Source organism: Diceros bicornis, chromosome 35 (assembly GCF_020826845.1).
Source record: "Diceros bicornis minor isolate mBicDic1 chromosome 35, mDicBic1.mat.cur, whole genome shotgun sequence".
In the NCBI taxonomy this organism is placed as follows: domain Eukaryota; kingdom Metazoa; phylum Chordata; class Mammalia; order Perissodactyla; family Rhinocerotidae; genus Diceros; species Diceros bicornis.
The window spans coordinates 1,879,961-1,897,147 of NC_080774.1; the positions used below are offsets into that span (position 1 = coordinate 1,879,961).

The following is a 17,187-nucleotide window of genomic DNA, read 5'->3' on the forward strand; positions in this document are numbered from 1 at the left end:
CCCACAGCTAACATCATACTCAGTGGAGAAAAACTGAAAGCTTTTCCTCTAAGCTCGGGAACAAGACAAGAATGCCCACTCTCACCACTCCTGTTCAACATGGTACTGAAAGTCCTAGCCAGAGCAATCAGGCAAGAAAAGGCATTTAAATCATAAAGGAAGAAGTGAAATTATCTCTGTTTGCAGATGACATGATCTTATATAGAGAAAACCCTAAAGATTCCCCCAAAAAACTGTTAGAACTAATAAAGGAATTCAGTAAAGTTGCAGGATATGAAATCTGCATCAATGAATGAAGGGATGAAGAAAATGTGGTAAATAATACAATGGATATATATACACACTATACAATGGAATATTATTCGGCCATGAGAAAGAAGGAAATCCTGCCATTTCAGACAACATGGATGGACCTTGAGGGCATTATGCCACGTGAAATGTCAGGCAGAGAAAGACAAACACTGTATGATCTCTCTTATATGTGGAATCTAAAAAAGCCAAACTCAGAACAGACAGCAGAGCGGTGGTTGCCGGAGGCGGGGGGTGGAGGGTGGACGAAATGGGTGAAGGGGGTCAAAAGGTACAAACTTCCAGTTATAAAATAAGTAAGTCCTGGGGATGTCATGTACAGCACGGTGACTGGAATTAATAATATTTGAAAGTTGCTGGGAGAGTAGGTCTTGAATGTTCTCATCACAAGAAAAACAATTCTGTAACTCTGTGTGGTGATGGATGTTAACTAGATGCATTGGGCGATCATTTAGCAATATATACAAATATCAGACCATTCTGTTGCACACCTAAAACTGCTATAATGTCGTAAGTCAATTATACCTCAATAAAAAAATAAATAAAATTTTTAAAAAAGAAAGTAGAGAATCGGCCACTGACACGAGCTGAGCACCACCTCAGCCGCCCCTCAGCCCAGCACTCACACCCAAACTCCCTGAACACAGTGAAGAAATATTTCAGAGGCCTATTTGAGCCCAGGACAACAGTGACTTCCATGTGTGGATTCCAAGGTCTGAGGAGCCTCTGCAGGACAGACGACAAAGAAGACGCCCTGAAAGGTGGGGCTGCAGCCTGGGGCTCTGCCCGGAGGAGGCGGGGACCAGGAGGGCAACAGGGGGAGTCTGCCATGGAGCAGCCTGCCAGTGGCCCCTCGCCCCTGCCCCACCCACAGCACTCAGGCCTCGCAGATGAAGAGAGAGGGACAGCCCCGCACTCAGCCTGGCCTGCACCCCGCCTCCCCCAGCATCGCAGAGGGAGTGAGCAGGATCCACGGCCCGCGGGCTGACTGAGGTCTCCAAGACGCACCCAAACGCCTGGGACCCGGCTGACGCTTTTTCACAGAATGACCGCAGCAGTGATGATGACTCAGGCTGTGATAACGGTCTGCGGGCAGGAGTTCCCGCTCCATCGTTGTCACCGTGGGGCTGGAGGGGGACGCTCTCCTGACTCTCACCAAAGTCCACTTCACATCAACCAAGGGGAACGTGACTGAGATGAACTCAAAGTGCAGGAAGCGAGAAAACACCATAAATGAATGAAATACTTCCCCCGTACATTCAGAATTTTCAGCCCCCCTTCTAAGAGAAAGAAGAGAAAAAGTAAAGATGAGTATGAAAAACTGTTCAATCTCAGTAATGATCAAAGAAATGCAAATTATGACAGTTTCACCCATATTAAATTGGTAATAAAAATACTAATAACACTCTTTGCTGGTAAAATTTTTGAAAAATGAGAATATCAATAAGTTATCATTGGCAGTGGGAATTGACCCAGTAACCATTTTGGCAAGCAATTTGGCAAAATGTTTCGAGAGTCATGGAATTATTTACCCTTTCTGATGCAGAAACCCAGTTTTGAAATTTTAACCTTGAAAATAATCAATGTAAGAAAAAAAGCCATAAGCAGAAAGATATCAAAGACATCAATATCTATTGATTGATCAACCTGGTAGAGACAGAGAGAGAGAGAGAGAGAGAGACATAGATGGTAGATAGATGATAGAGATGAAAATAATAATAAGAATAAAAAGTTTTCACATATTTAGGTATATGGGGAAGCAATTCTGGTTTAAATTTGATTTGGCCTGAAACTTGTTTTTCCCAGAGCAGCCTGACTTATGGCCCACAGAACATGCATTGTACGTCTGCTTCAAACGTTTTCCCAAAGCAAAGAGTGCACTCTTTAAAGATGGGGATGAATGGCTCCCTTTTTCTGATGCTGATACCAGTGCCTCTTTGAAGATAAGCTTTTCTTCCCAGAGGACCAAGGTCAAGTTGCCTGCTGTGTATGTGCTAAACTGCAGCAAAACATCTCCTTGTGACTGTGGGAAAAAAATTGTATTCCTGTCATGCTTGACGTATGTTCTTTGTTCTGAACTCGTATATAAACCTGCTGTAAGCACACTTCTCCAGAGTGCTGTCTTCCCTGGGGAAAAGAGCACTTCCGGACTAGTCCTCAGCACTGGCTTATTAAATATCTTTCTTATCTACAGATTGGGTATTGATTATTTGTATCAACAACAGTATAGATATACAATATATTAAAATGCAATATAATATGTATATCAATAAAATATATATTACATATGCTGTATGTAACACAGAAGCATAGAAATCATCTAATTGTAAAATAGTGCAAGGTTTCTATAAAATATAATATGTAACTGAATGTTTTATGTATATATAATTACAATTATGAGCAATGTATGTAACATGGAACATCAAGTTTAAGAGCAGGTGGCTGCGCGGCAGGTGTGAGGTAGGACCCCGTGGATTATGTCCGCCTGTGCACAGGACGCAGGCGCAAATGGACAAATACAGCTGGGGGACGGTGTGTGAGGGAATGTCCCTCCACCTCCTGGGAACAAGCTCCAGCGTAGACACAGGGCCACACAAATCCTCTGCCTGTCCTTCCTCCCTTCCTCCCCAGGCTGGTTCGTGTCCCCCGCAGTCCCAGAAGGAGACTCCTACAAAGACCGCGCTCATCCGTCACAGCGTCCCCAGGCTGGAACGTGCTGGGAACAGAGCAGGCACGAGTACCTGTCCGTCGAGGGAATCCAGGCTGTGATTTTACCTGCGTGTGTGTCTCTTTAGGTTTTTGTCAGGAGACTCGCAGTCCTGCTCATCTCCCACAAGCAGAAGACTGTAAAGACCACACTTTATTTTAAGAACATTAAGATTTTATTTCATAAAAATCACAACATATTTTCACTACTTAGTGGCATTCATCATCTCTCCTGTGCCATAAACTACTTTAAACACACGATTCTTTCCAATTTCTTATTTTTGGCCAATTCTGTGTAGATAAGTAATACTGCAGAAGCCAAAATGTACAGCCTATAAATAAAGTGCGCTACTGTCATTCACGAGAAATACAAAGTCCGTTCCTCACCTCCTTTGATATATTAGCTATTAGAGTGAATATGCTGGGAGTTAAAAACAAAGAATTCCATCTAAAATAAAGACAGTTCCCTCCTTGATTTGCTTCACAAGAAACTAAATAAGAAAAACATCCGAGTGTAACGCTTAGGAATACAGTGTTCTCAATTCTAGGTGCTCACAGGCAGGACAAGGGTCTGCTGTTGTGTGACGGGTGGTCTGGTTTCTGGGATCACAAGGACAAGCCTGCACGAGCGCGCTGTCCACCACGCGGGGTCTGGGCAGTGGTCTCTGCCTGCATCAGCCAGTTCACCCCACAGCACGTCCAGGGGCCGCACAGCAGGCAAACGGCCTCTGCCTCACGCGTGCTGAGTCAGCTGGTGCACTTGGGACCTGGCCTAGGTGGAGGAACAAGCCCCCAGGCATACTGCTCGGCTGACCCCTCCCCGCAGCGGGAGTCGCTGGCGACGACCATTCTACTCATCGCCACGGGGGTGGGGAGTTACATTAGGAAGGTACCAGATGAAGAAGGAAAAGGCCCACAGAGCTACGCAAAAACCTCACTGAAACAAAGTAGATGCGTGGGGGCAGGGAAGGGGCTTAATGCTGTCATGGTCACAGTGTTAACGGGAGATTTTCCAGTATCAAAAGCAGGTTTGAACTGACCCACACATCTCACAACATCACATCATCACAGTATGGTCTCTCATGGCCTGTTTCCCAGCATTTCCACGGCGTTGGCTCACATCTCTGATCACAAACCTGCTGTTCCACAGGATCCTGCCTCACGCGGAGCTGAAGCAGTGACTCCATTTCCCAAGGGCTCAGCCCAAGTCCACCAAGTAACAACAGCTCAGAAGACTCGGCCACTGTCACCCCTCCCCGTCAGGCAGGACGTGAGGCCCATGAGACCTCCCTCAAAGCTGTCGGCCACGCAGGAAGCAGGCAGCCTCTATTCCGTGTGATCAGAGGCGTGGGCCTCCTGTGCGGCGACATGAACCGCTGGCGCCCACCACTGTGATCCGCTTGTTAGGAACCCAGCGGAGCGCGGATAAGTGATGAGGACAGACTCTAGGGGAAGTCAGGCCTTGGGAAACAGAGAGGTCTAGACAGGGAAACCCGCTGCAGGGCGGCAGGCAGTCAGCTCTGGGGGCCACCGGGAACAGGGACGGAGGCTCAGGTGCCAGAAAAGGGGATGTCTGAAGGCCGACTCAGCCTGAAGAGTCGACAATGAGGACCGGGCCGCGAGGCTTTCCCAAGCAGTGGCCTCGAAGCCCGGCTGCTGCGTGTGGTGCCCACTTGGCTCTTCTCCTGGGCGAGGCATCCAGCACAACAGGGCCCGAGCAGCGGCGTCTGTAGCCCAAAGCCCTCGGCGTTGGCGGAGGCCCCAGCAGAGACCACACAGCAGACCGCGGGGCAGGCCGCGTGGCGTCACCCTGCCCAGAGTTCTGCACCGGGGCTGGTGCCTGGCTGCGGGGGCTTGTTGTTGGGTAAATTCAGCAGGCTGAAAACATGCCCCAGCTCTTCCCCACACGCCCCCATCTGCCTCCACCTGAACCTCTGGGGTGGGCGGGGACCCTGACTCCCCCACAGGGCCCCCCTCTTTGGTGCCGAGTCCCCATCACGGTGCAGAGGCTAAGCTTCCCCTCCTGATGCTGCAGCTCTGAGTCCCGTGTGCCCAGGGTGTGGCGGGTCGGAGGCTCTGTGCACCTGCAGGATGAGGGGGAAGCTCACAGGGGCTGCTGTGTGTTCAGGGTGCCCGGAGGGCAGGCCCTCAGCCCACAGGAGGACCCAAGCCAGGAGGGTCGCCCACGGCTGTGTGTCAGGCTGAGCAGTGGGCTCTGTCACACAGAGAGGGTCACGGGTGAGGACACCGTCACAGGGGCCGAGACCCCCACGTCCAGACAGCCACGAGGACAGGGTCCCACTGGTGAAGGTAGACTGCTCTTGTGTTTTGTGTGCGGGGTGGGGGTGATCTGAGGGCAGGCCGATGGCTCTCTGCTCACACGGCGGACAGGTCCACGCGGTGGGCGGAGTGGCTGCTCCTGTCCCACGGGCTGAGCTTAGAGGAGGCCGTGCCGGGCCGGGTCTCGTTCATCTGCAAGCACAGAGGGTTGAGGCATGAGGTCCCTGCTCCGAGATCAGAGATCCAAACCCCACGTGGGTGCGGAAGCCTGGGGCCAGAAAGCTGCCCGAGGACCCTCTTCCAAGAAACAAGGATCCCGGACTTCAGAGGGGCGCTGCTCTCCCCTGCTCTGCGCTGGGCTCCCTCCCTCATCGCTTCTAGATTCTGTGCACTCCCTCATTCATCCATCTACCCTTCTATTCATGCATCCTTCTATTCATCCATCCACTCATTCACTCGTTCACCTCCCTCTGTTCATTCACACGTTCCCTCCACGTCTGTCACTGAGCACGCAGTGCATGGGGTATCGTGTTGGCTGTGGGTCAGGCAGTGAAGAAAGCCAACAGCTCCGTGTCCCCATGCCCCTCTTGTCCCCGCCATGTAAATGGCGTTTACATCCCGGGGGGCGGCAGACAGAGGCCACTGCAGAGAGTGGCAGGAGTATGACTCTGAAGTGGCGGGAGCACCTTTATTTGGGGCCCTCCAGGAAGGACTTCCTAAGGACACAACAGCTGTGTGAGGACCTAACTGACAGGCAGGAGACAGCGGCGCAGGGAGGGCAGAGGTGCCGTCTGCGCCAGGCTGCTGGGGGCCCTGCCTGGGGCCTCGAGGACAGGCTGATGATGGAGCACGCCCTGCAGGAGGAGGGGAACCAAGCTGGCACTACGAGGAGAGGCCTGTTTAGACCCCAGGCATCGAGCGTGGAGCATGGAGCCCCGATTTCTCAGGCGTCCACAGTGGGAGACACAACACAGAGGACAAGTTCCCAGGAGGCAGGGCTGGGCCACGACTTTGTGCCTTGACGGGACACATCAGCAGGTCCAGTGTCCACTGATCTGTACGTCCTTCCATGTCCCTGAGTCAACACAGAGGTGCTGCCCCTGGAAACGGGGCGGGAGAGAGGGTTGTGGCAATTTTATCGGGACAGAGGACCCTGCTGCCCCTGTACAGCCTGCAGCCTCTGTCAGGCGTGAAAGGGCCAGACAGGAACAGCCAGCACACAGCCTCGCCTCCTCCGCCCCGAGCTGGGCAGCTGCTTGCACAACCCTGAGCCTGCAGAGGCTGGAGCTCGCGGAGGCAGGAGAGGAGGGGCTGAGACCCTGGATTTGAAACTGGGCCTCAGCACCGCGTCCTTGGTGAGGCAGAGGCTGCGCAGCTCAGCGAAGCTGGGAAGCAACTCCATGGCGGGGCTGACAAGGCCTGGCTTTCCAGCAACAACCAATAGAGAACCAGCCCTTGGGCCAAGGATGCAAGGCACTGAGAACAGGATCAGCCCACGCAGGGACGGGATCTAGACAGGACAGCCACAGCACTCACGACTTCAGAGCTGAAGGGCTTCACGGTGGCGTTGCGGGCAGAGCTGCTTGAGAGGGACCAGACCTTGGTCTTGTGCTTGAAGGCAGCCCTCACCTGCGGCAGAGGAACAGAGGGATAATCAGAAGCAATTTCAGAGGCTGACGCGGCAACAATCAGAGGTCACTCTACAAGGTTGCTAGGAATCTGTGCTGACAGAGGCCCCACAACACCGGATGCAGGGCAAGGACGAGATTTGGAAACACCAGATTCCAACAGTCACTGATTCATTTGGCAGACAGAATGTGTCTCCACCACCAGCCCAGGCCCCGCCCGGGGAGAAAGGTGGATCTGGATGGTCTGATGGCCTCCTCACAGTTCTGCAGGGGAGATGGGACACACTCGGCAGTGAACGGTGTGGAGGGCAGAGCATGTGCCGTGCAGCACAAACAATACGGAGGAGCAAATCAACTAATGCACACGTGGGCAGGCCATGCGCGGTGCTGAGGGCGGTCCCCTATCCGCCACGTGCGTCACAGTCTCAGGCCCTGCCTGGGCTGCTCTGGGGTCTTTGCCAGCATGTGATCCCCCCTCCACTGGCCACCCCTACCTCCTCCCTCCTTGCCTGCCTCTCCGTGTGCAAAGGGACTGCTCTACTAAAGAGCAGATGGTGCTTCTGCCCGTCCCCATTCCCCATTCCAGAGGCCCTTCCCCATGACCACAGCCTGGTGGGGCTTGAATGCCAAGCCTGCAATTTAGGTGAACCTCCTCCCACAGGACTGTGGGTTCTGAGGGGCAGGGCTGTATCTGGAGCAGCCTCCACCCTCCCCGTGGCTGAGCACACAGCAGATAACGCCCCAGGCTGCCCCAGCTGCCCCAGTGCCCTGGGAGGCCAAATTACAAAAGACCCCTCTCCAACCTCCTCCTTACACCACAGGACAGCTTCCCAAAGGCCTTCGCGGGGACTGTTGGGAGCACACCCACATCTCACTCTCCCTAACATGCCAGACACCAGCAAGGTCCTGATCTCTGCCTCTCCTTGTCCCCCACACAGACAGCAGTGCCCGTGTGACATCAGAGAGGGAGGATGCTGGGAGGTTGCTTGGCAACCTGGATGAGAGAGAAGGGCTAAGGAAGAGCAGCCCTGCTGTGCACAGCTTGTCACCACAGCTTGTTCAGGGTGACATTCCCGACACCAGCCTGACAGGGTAGCACTGCTCCTGTCTCTGTGCCCCTTCAGAAACGGAAAACCAGCTTTGTGTTGCCAGGGAGGAGAGCAGACGTACCTCGGAATTCAGGAGACAATGAAAGAGGAAGATGAAAAATCCCTAGGAAGGAAGGGGAGAAAAACACAGAATTAGAGCCACCTGTGTCTCGTCACAAACACTTTCTGATGGTTCTTTCCAGTGCCACACGTGGGATCTGAGAGTGGACTGGTGTGGCTCATTGCTGGGGAGCGTGGGAGTGAGCTGAGGGTGAGGATGGGGGCTTCCTGCACCCAACCCCGTCATCTAACTACACGTAGGCAGCCTCTATGCCCAGGGTTCAGAGGGGCTGTGCTGCCCGGGCAAAGACACAAGGACAGGTGGCTTCCCAGCAGACTAATCTGGGAAAGGAGCAGAATGCTGGGGACACACAGAGGTGATGACATTAGACTGTCACCTAACCTGGGTGTCCTCATCTGCAGACTGAGAATGATGATAACAATAACAGACACAAGAACGAGGACGTCACCAAACATCCAGAGACAGCTACCACGTGTCAGGCACTAGGCAAACCTCACGTGAGCTATCCCATTTAGTGCTAAAAGCCGCCTCGTGAAGTGGGGCCTGTGACTGCTCCCACTTTATGGAGGAGGCCACTGGGACACAAAGAGGATAAAGGAGGAGCCCCAGGACCTGGAGCCAGGACAACTACCACGTTTCATGATAAACCACCAGAGGGAAACTAAGCATGGAAGCTTATTACAAACTAGAAGCCTGACCACCATCCTAAGATGCGGTCATCGGTCACGAAGACACAGAGGCAGCAAGGACAGCACAGCAGGGCTGGGCGGGCCGCGGTGACATTCGCCAGGATTCAGCCTTAGGTTCGGCTATGTGGGGTGTGTACGGTGATGGGCACCCAGCTCTGCCCTCCCTTTGGGGGCTTGTGGGTCCGGGGACTCAGACTCTGGGCATCCCACATCTCTGATTTCCAGGCTGATGACCCTTCCCGGCCCCTCCATGCAGAGGACAGACACTAGCTCAGACCCCGAGGTGCCCCCAACACCACTCTCCATGCCTGGCTCCCTGTCAGGAACTGCCCACACACTGACCGTCTTCCCTCTCAGGCCCGGATGTCGCTCCTGCAGACACTGGCCTGGAGGATGAAGCAGCCCTGCAGTGACCTGCGGGGTCACGATCCTGCAGGCCCTGTCTGCTCAGAGACCCTGGCGTGGCTCCATTGATGCCTCTGTCCTCCGGCCTTGGGGACGCCCCCACGCTATGGGCTCATAAGGTATGTGCAGGGAACAGAGAGGAGGGTCTCCCTCTGGCCTTTGTGCGTCAACCTGCTCCTCTCACATCCACTCACAAAGCTCACAGCCAACTCGCGCACCCGACAGTCCCGGCGCTCACCTGTAAGGAGTTGAGGACGGCAAACATGTACTGGAAGACCACGGCCCGCCTGTTGACAGCAAGCACGCCAAAGACCCACGAGGTCCCCAAGATGGGCAGCAGCACGGCCACAGCTTTTGCTGTCAACCTGAAAGAGAAATGGGGACTCTGAGTAGCGGGCAAGCAAGGGTGGTCCAGAGGACCGGCCTCTGGACGCACGGCTTCTGATGGGAGGAGACATAGCCCCCGCTGGGAGGGATGGGCTCCTCCCTGCAGGTGACCTCGGGTGAGCAGCTGACCACATGGGACGAATCAGACGGTGCCCCTGCCAGGCTGGCTCTGGGCCCTGTCAATGGTGCTGCTTCTGCTCTGCTGCAGCTGGCATGTGGCACCAGGAGCCAGCATGCCCTCTGCACACACTCAGGCTGACCCCCGCATCCAGCCGGTGCTGATGCTGGATGGCCACGCTGATCCCAGGTGCCCACAGAGGAGAGAGGAGCTGAGGAGCCCAATGGGGTGGGAGACACACCCAGGGCAGGGACAGCTGCAGCATCAGCCTTGTGGGCTCACCCTGAACCCTGAGCTGCTGAGCACAGAAGAAATGACTAGATTGAAACCAAGAGACAAGGAGGAAAAGGAGCCGCAGAAGTTTCCCGAGGATGCTGTAACTGCTGTCCTCCTGTCGGCCTCCCAGAGCTCCCGGCTTGGTGTCACCAGCCCAGGGGGCGAGGGTTACACAAACGACACTAAGAGGAGAGTGAGGAGTGGCCCAGGGGTCAGGCTCGGCCACTTAAAGAGGAATTGCTGCAGGGCAGGGGCTGCTGGGCTCTGTAACCATGTCAGGGTGTCTGTCCAGAGAGACGCGGCCTGCACTCGCCCGGGAGGACCACGTCCCTGCCGTCACGTGCAGGACATGGGAGGGCACCGAGGGCAGTGCCACCAGCTGTGGTTCTGCAGACTCGGAAATGCGCTCCCAGCGCACGGTCCCTACCTCGCCCCTGTCAGCCCTCCCCTCGGGGAGACGTTCCCCCGGAGAGAGGGATAAGGTGGCGGAGGAGGCTGCTTCCTGGGCCGTGGGGAGCGAGGAGAGGGAGCAGGGGTGGGGACGGAGGGGGAGCAGGTGTGGGGTGAGCACCTGGCTGTTTGGGGTCCAGAAAGCAGTGGTCCCCGGTGCCTGGCTGAGAGGGGAGAGGAGAGCTGGAGACAGACTGGCGGCCCTGAGCCAGGGTCAGGGGGCCTTGGGGAGCTGAGGGTGGACTGTGGGAGGGACAGGTCCTCCCTGGTCAGGCCACCGCGGGACGGGGACAGGCCACCCCACAGGACAGCGCTGCCTGTTCCCACTGGCATAAGAGGAAAGGAAGTGATCCCTGACCCAGGAGCATCTCTTCTCCCCCAGGGCGCAGCCCTCCAAGGTTTCCAGAGGCTGAAGAGCCCAAGAGCGACGGAGCCTCTTGTCAGTTTAATTTACAGTGTTTGGAATTCATTACAGAATAACTGTCTTATCCACCTGCTGCTGACGTATTCACTGTTCCCTTTCAGATCAGAAAATATACAGTGTAACTAACGTAACTCATGGATAACAGCCTCAAATTCCCTGTGAGGGGCCAGCTCTCCCACTTCCTGGCCCTGTGGTTTGGGGGTACTGACTGTACCCCAGGGCCAGGGTGGACCGTGTGACTCAGGTCCAGGTTAACTGGTGACTTCCATTCCACTGTGACCGGTTCAGGGTGGACACATGGCCCAGCCTGAGTCTTGGCCTCCAGACTCAGGGCCTCTGTCTGAGCAGGTGGGACAGAGGTTCCTCCCCGCGTCACCAGGAGGCAGCGTCCACCTCAGCATGAAGCTGACACAGGACTCAGGGCTGAGAGATGCAAAGACGAACTGGGTGCTGGTGATTTTATCGTCAGATAGGGTCTGAACTTTTCAGTTACCCGTGTCGATATATCCCCCTTTTCTTCAGCCAGTGTGTGTCGGGTTTCCTGTCACTTCCACTCAGCAGAGCCCTGACTGATACGGGGTCAGGAAACCCGAGAGGACAGCATGTGTGAGGGTGGAACCCCTGCCCAGAGACACCTGCTCCTTCCCCAGAGGGACCAGCCCCAGAGCCGCCCGGAAGCTCTACCCTCCTCACGATATTCCTGCAACGACGCCCCGTGAGCTGGTCCCCCTGCCATCCCCACCTCACAGATGAGGAGAGCAAGGAATCGAGGGGTTAAATAACTCGCAAGGTCCTCGCAGATGGCAGGGGCTGAGCAGGACTGACATGGGTAGGGTGGTTGGGCTCTAGGATCTTCCTCTTCACCTCGCTGCATGCAGCCTCTCACCCTGGGGGTCAGCAGTCCCCAGATGACATCTAGTAGACCCCCCCTCCTGTACAAATGGGGGCACCAAGGCTGGGAAAGGACAGGTCAGGTCACAGAGAGTGATTACGGAGTGGAGCGAGGACACGAGCCCAGGGATCCCCCAGGGAGATGGCGAGGACACCAGGGGAGCCCCTCCTGCTCCCCCGAGCGCCCTCTGCGGGCAGGGGCACTGCTGGCAGCCCCCGGGCCGGCTTACTTGAAGGCACTGGGATCTCCATGGACCTTGTAGTTGTCGGCGCTGATCTGTGAAATGACCCTGGTCACGGCGACGAGGATGACGACGTTGACCTGCACAAGAAGAAGCAATGGAGGGGAGGGAGGGGGCTGGAGCTGCACCTGCAGGAAATCTGAGTCCACCTGGCTGCCGCCTGCTCCCTGCACGCCACCCGCAGGACTGCCCGCCGGGCGCTCACAGAACACACTGGCTCTCGTCCCAGGAGCACATCAAAGAGAGCCCGTGGGTGCGAACCGCATCTCAGCATCTGCTCACTGGGTGTGACGCTGCGCAACTTACTTCAGCCTCTGAACCTCAGTTTCCCCATTTGATGAGAAACAGCAATAATATCTACAGAGCAAACTGATCGTTGAAAGGACAAGAAATCATATCTGTGAAGCCCTAGCACACTGCAGGCTCTCACTTCCTGCCCTCACCCCAGGCTGACGGCCATGAGGCCCGTGGAGGCCACAGCAGAGGGTTCTTCATCCTCTGCCCAATGCTCCCTCCTTGCTAGGAACCTACTGGAAGGCTCAGCTTGGGGCCTGTGGGGCTGGGCAGGGGGTGAAGGGTCTCCAGCGGAAGTTCCAGGACAGCCTGTCCCCTCCTGTGGGCAGCTCTCCAGGGTCCTGAACAGGAGCTTGACAAGGCAGGGGCCAGCAGGGGAAGGGAGAGCCCCCACGTTTTCTTGTGCCACAGAGTCCACGGCTGGACTCAGGGGCTGTGCTGTGGCCAGCGACCTCTCCCTTGTTTTTGAAAGACTCTGAGGTCATTTACAGGGTCAGTGAGGAGTCCAGCTCCAGGCCAAAACCCTATGTGTGAACTTTCAGCCTCTGGACCCCAGGCAATGACAAGGCTTTACCTGAGGCCTCACGGGAAAGCGGCCTCCGGCCTCCCTACACCAGACGTGCCTCACGGCAGAGCATTGCAAGCTCCGAAGGGACTGCAGGCAGGGACCCAGGCCCCTCACATCCCTCCCGCCTGGCGGGCCATGTCATCGCAGGTCTGCATTCCTAGCCTAGGCACCTGCCTTCCAAGGCCTCCTCATGGGGGCCCCAGGCTGAGGCCTCTCCAAAGCTCCTCTGCTGACACCCTTTCTCTGGGGCCCTGCAGACACTCTCCGCCTCTGCCTCAGTACTCAGGACCTTCCATGCCCCGCCCTTCTCCCTCATCCTCTCCCCGGGTCAGTCAGCAGGAGCCATCTGCCCAGGGCTCTCAGCAGTGAGACAGCCCGTCTGTGCTGCTACCTGGATGGAGCCTGGGGGAGCCAGCACCCCGTCCTGTCAGCCTTATGCTATTGCAGTGATGGAATAAAGGCTTGATTGCTGCTTCCAGGTTGGCTCCTTGTCTTAACCGACCACCTCAACACTGGCAGCTCAGCTCCTGGCAGGCAGACCTTATCTGCCCTCATTCTCTCCCTGTAAAGTGAGGGCGACAGCTGAAGCCCCCTGCGGTCAGGGAAGAGGGGAGAAGGTGACAGCATGAATGCTCAGTACCACCAGTGCCCCGTCACCCCGCTCACTGGTGAATGGGTGAGAGCCACAAGAACTCAGCCAGACCAAGAGAGCTTGGGCCGGCGCGGACGACAGGTTATTAGTTTTAAAATGCAGTGACATTCCATTCAACCTGGACAGTGACAAAGGAGAGAAACTCAGTGCAGTCACTGCTGCGGGGTAGGACTGTCAACCCCAGACAGTCGGGGCCACGGAAGTCAGGGAAGGCTGTCATCGCACACTCGCCTGGAGCCGGTCCTGTCTCTGCTGCATCCTGTCCCGGAGCTGGGGGGTGGGGGTGGGGGGGAAGCCCAGCAAAGTGCCACAGACCCCGCTGCTCTCACGGAGATTCACTAGTTGTTCCTGAGTAAATGCTTTTCACTTTTAATGCCTTTGGGTAATTTCTAGAGTTCTGAAATGTTGTGCTTCTTATATGTGGGATTCTTCTGGTGGTTTCCTCGCATCTGGGGAGATTTACCCAGGTCCTCTGTCTGCCATGCTGCACATCCTGCCTCTTTCACTTTGGGAATTTATGTCCTGGCAATAGCTGAAGCCTTGTTTGTAACAGCAAGAGATTGGAAACCACCTGAAAATCCACCAACAGGCAGTGGTTTGGGGGCTACAGTGGCCCCCCACTCTGTGGGTGCAATATGGACCAAGGCAGGTCTCAAGTGCTGACAAATCCAATATGTCCTGTGTGGAAAAGACATGGAACGGGGTGCATATGCACTCACAGTCATCTGTATCTGCATAAACCCCGGGGACACAGAAGAAATGAGCTTCAGAGGTTGCCTGTTTCGGGGGGCAGATGGAAACCAGGGAGTTGAGAGAGAGATGTGGGCAGAGACTTTTCATATATATTCTTAAGCTTTTCTTTCAAATTTTTAACCATGTGTGTTAAAATTAGAAAATTAAATCACTTAAGTAAATTTCAATTTACAACAATTATAAACTACAAGGGAAATAAGGTAATTCCCTTTCCCTGTGAACGTCTCAGCAGTGTCCTAGGGGTCAGGAGGAAAGGAGACGTAACTGTGCAGCGTTCCAGTGATTCAGGGAAGGGGATGGAGAGACCACAGTGCCTGAAACCTGGGAGAGGGGCGCCAGGCAGCCTCAGGGGAGGAGCTTGAACACCCATCATGAGCCAAGAGGACTCATCAACCAGCATCCCACGTGAGCCCGGAGGACTCATCACGACCAACAACCCGCATGAGCCCGGAGGACCCATCATAACCATCTCCCCTTTGCTGCTAGAGGCTGAAGTGTTTTTTCCACTCTAGACCTCTCAGGCGTGAAGCTGAGGGATACAGAGGCTGCTGTCCACAGACTTTCATGATGTGGCCACTGATTGGAAGATGGAACTATGGCAAAGTGCTTCACAAACATAAGAACGTGACAAGTGATTGATTTGATTTCAAGTCTTTTGTTATTTCATGGCCCCTATATTTAAGACCCAGAAGGAAGAGTTTCAATATGGTTAAGCTGCTCACATTATTGGCTGTTACCATTCATCATCATTCCCATTTCTCCAAAGATTTTGCTGGGGATTACTTATTTCTCCCTCTCTCCCTCTGGCCGCACCCAGCAGGCACATTCCCTGCACCCCAGTGGCACAATCGCATTTGCTGTGGCATGACGAGAGGAGGCACCTCTGACCTCCATCCCACGGTAGCGTGCCATTAGGGGGGAGACACAGGCTGCGAGTGAAACACATCCGGCGTCTCGTGAAAATACAAATCAGAAGCAGGCCTGCCCCTCGCTCCAGTCCCTCGTCCTCATTTGTGCCTGGCTGCAGACCAGGCAAGGCCCCGGGCTGAGGCCACACGTCACAGTCACGGGGACATCGAGTATTTTGTCACCTAGGCACCTCCGCTTAGAACAGCCGAGAAGCTACTTACGACACGTGTCAAAGGAGTAACTCATGGGCCGCATTTCAGCAAAAAACGGGGTGTGGGGTGCAGATAGACACTCAAGGTCATGGCGACCTCTGGTGGGGGGTGGTGACTGCACTGGGCTTCTAGAGTTCGAACCATGCCGTTTGTTGACCTGGTCAGAGCCATGCGGGCATTTATTTGTGGAAACTCCCTGGGACGTACACCATTTCACAGTGACAGGGTTACACACGCACACATACGTATGCAGCGTGCACATGCACCTGTCTCTACGTCTGTGTCCCGTGTCTGTATCTACGTAGCCGTGTCTGTAACTGTAACTGTATCTACGTCCGTGTCTGGGTCTACGAATCCGCAGCTGGTCTGTACCTACGCATCTGTGTCCACGTACCTGCGTCTACATCGACACAGCCGCCTCGGCTTCTCCTCAGACGAGAGGAGGGTTTTAAATCCCTAAGAGACTCTTTCTCTCCCCCGACCTGGAGGCCCTCTCCCCGGTGGGTCTGGCACAGAACAAAGCCCCCGCTTTGGGGGGCTCAGGCTAAGGTGACACTGCCACCCACGGGGTCGCTGCTCTTGGGGGTCCAGACTCTGGCTTCTATAAAACCCGCTGGTCCCGTGGCGTGTTTGCATTTAGCCTTCCTGGAGTCACCCAAGGAATGGCACCCACTTCCCTTCATAATTGGGGAGGACCATCTGTGAAGGGACAGTCAGTGGGGTGTATTTGGCGGTGAGGCGACAGGGCGGGCTGTGACTGGACGGGGCTCGGTTCTGTCCTTTTCTCCCCAGCACTTGGCCCAGCAGGCCCCACGGTGCCCCTTCACTGTCCCCAAATTCCTGCCCCTGCAGGACGCACCTCACCAGGACACACAGAAACCACACGTCCCGACACAAACATGCACCTTTCTAGAGTGTTTTACTTTAAAATTTGCAAGCGACATGTGGGCGTTTTCAAATGCCTGGCCAGTTGACGCATATACGCCCAGACCCAAGCCCTGTCTAGGGAACCACCACTCCATGTGCACCGTGCAGACACTCCTTTTCCATGTATGTGCCCCCACACAGAGCTTTTGACACGTTACACAAATGGGGTCAGGCCATGCTCGTTATTCCGAAACCTGCTTTCTTCATTTGGAAATCAGGCAGAGGTCCTCTGGGAGAACAGGGGCACGACTCGATGGCGCAACCATGGGTCCCCTGAGGAGATAAAAGGCCTAAGTTCCCCCGCCCCGCCAGGCCAGCATGAGGCCTGATGAGGTCAGAGAGGCATGGGGTCAGCAGGACCCCACCACTGTGGCCCCTAGCCCTGGGTCCCCACGTTTTTTCTGTCAAGGGCCAGGTCATAAATATTTTGGGCTTTGTGGGTCATATAGTCTCTACTGCATCGACCTAACTGGCTGCTGTAGCATGAAAGCCGCCACGGACAACTCGTAAATAAATGGCTGTGCCGTGTGCCAACAAAACTCAATTGACAAAAGCAGACAGGGGACACACGGGGCCATAGGCAGCTTGCCCTGCACTTGATTGTGAAATCACTGAATCCCCTTCAGCCCACATCTTCCTCCCCACCGCCCAGTGCTCTCAATACCCCTCAAGAGCACCTCAGACCTCAAGCTGGCTCCACGCTGGCGTCACCCAGGAGCTTTGAAAGGCCCTGGGGCCCAGGTCCAATAAAACCAAACCCTCCTGAGGTGGGGCTTGTGCAGGAACTGTCTTCAAGCTCCCTGGTAATCCCATCATGTGACAAGCTTGAGAACTGCTGTCCTCGAGGGTTGATGGCTGACCTCAAGGAATGGGCTGGGTATGGGACTGGAGGTCGCG

At 55.2% G+C, this 17,187-nt stretch overlaps 1 protein-coding gene across 2 annotated transcripts in view; it reads right to left on the reverse strand.

Annotated features, from left to right (window-relative positions):
* Window positions 1-5,220: 5,220 nt before the first annotated feature.
* The window catches only part of ADGRD1 (adhesion G protein-coupled receptor D1), a 158,290-nt gene continuing 146,323 nt past the window's right edge, over window positions 5,221-17,187 (reverse strand). For both annotated transcript variants that reach the window (XM_058531223.1, XM_058531222.1), the window contains 5 exons: window positions 11,964-12,055; window positions 9,426-9,552; window positions 8,094-8,135; window positions 6,832-6,924; window positions 5,221-5,487 (listed from right to left, as the gene is read on the reverse strand). In XM_058531223.1, the coding sequence (XP_058387206.1) occupies window positions 5,392-5,487; window positions 6,832-6,924; window positions 8,094-8,135; window positions 9,426-9,552; window positions 11,964-12,055 (450 nt within the window). In that variant the 3' untranslated portion in view covers window positions 5,221-5,391. The remainder of the gene's footprint in view (window positions 5,488-6,831; window positions 6,925-8,093; window positions 8,136-9,425; window positions 9,553-11,963; window positions 12,056-17,187) is intronic.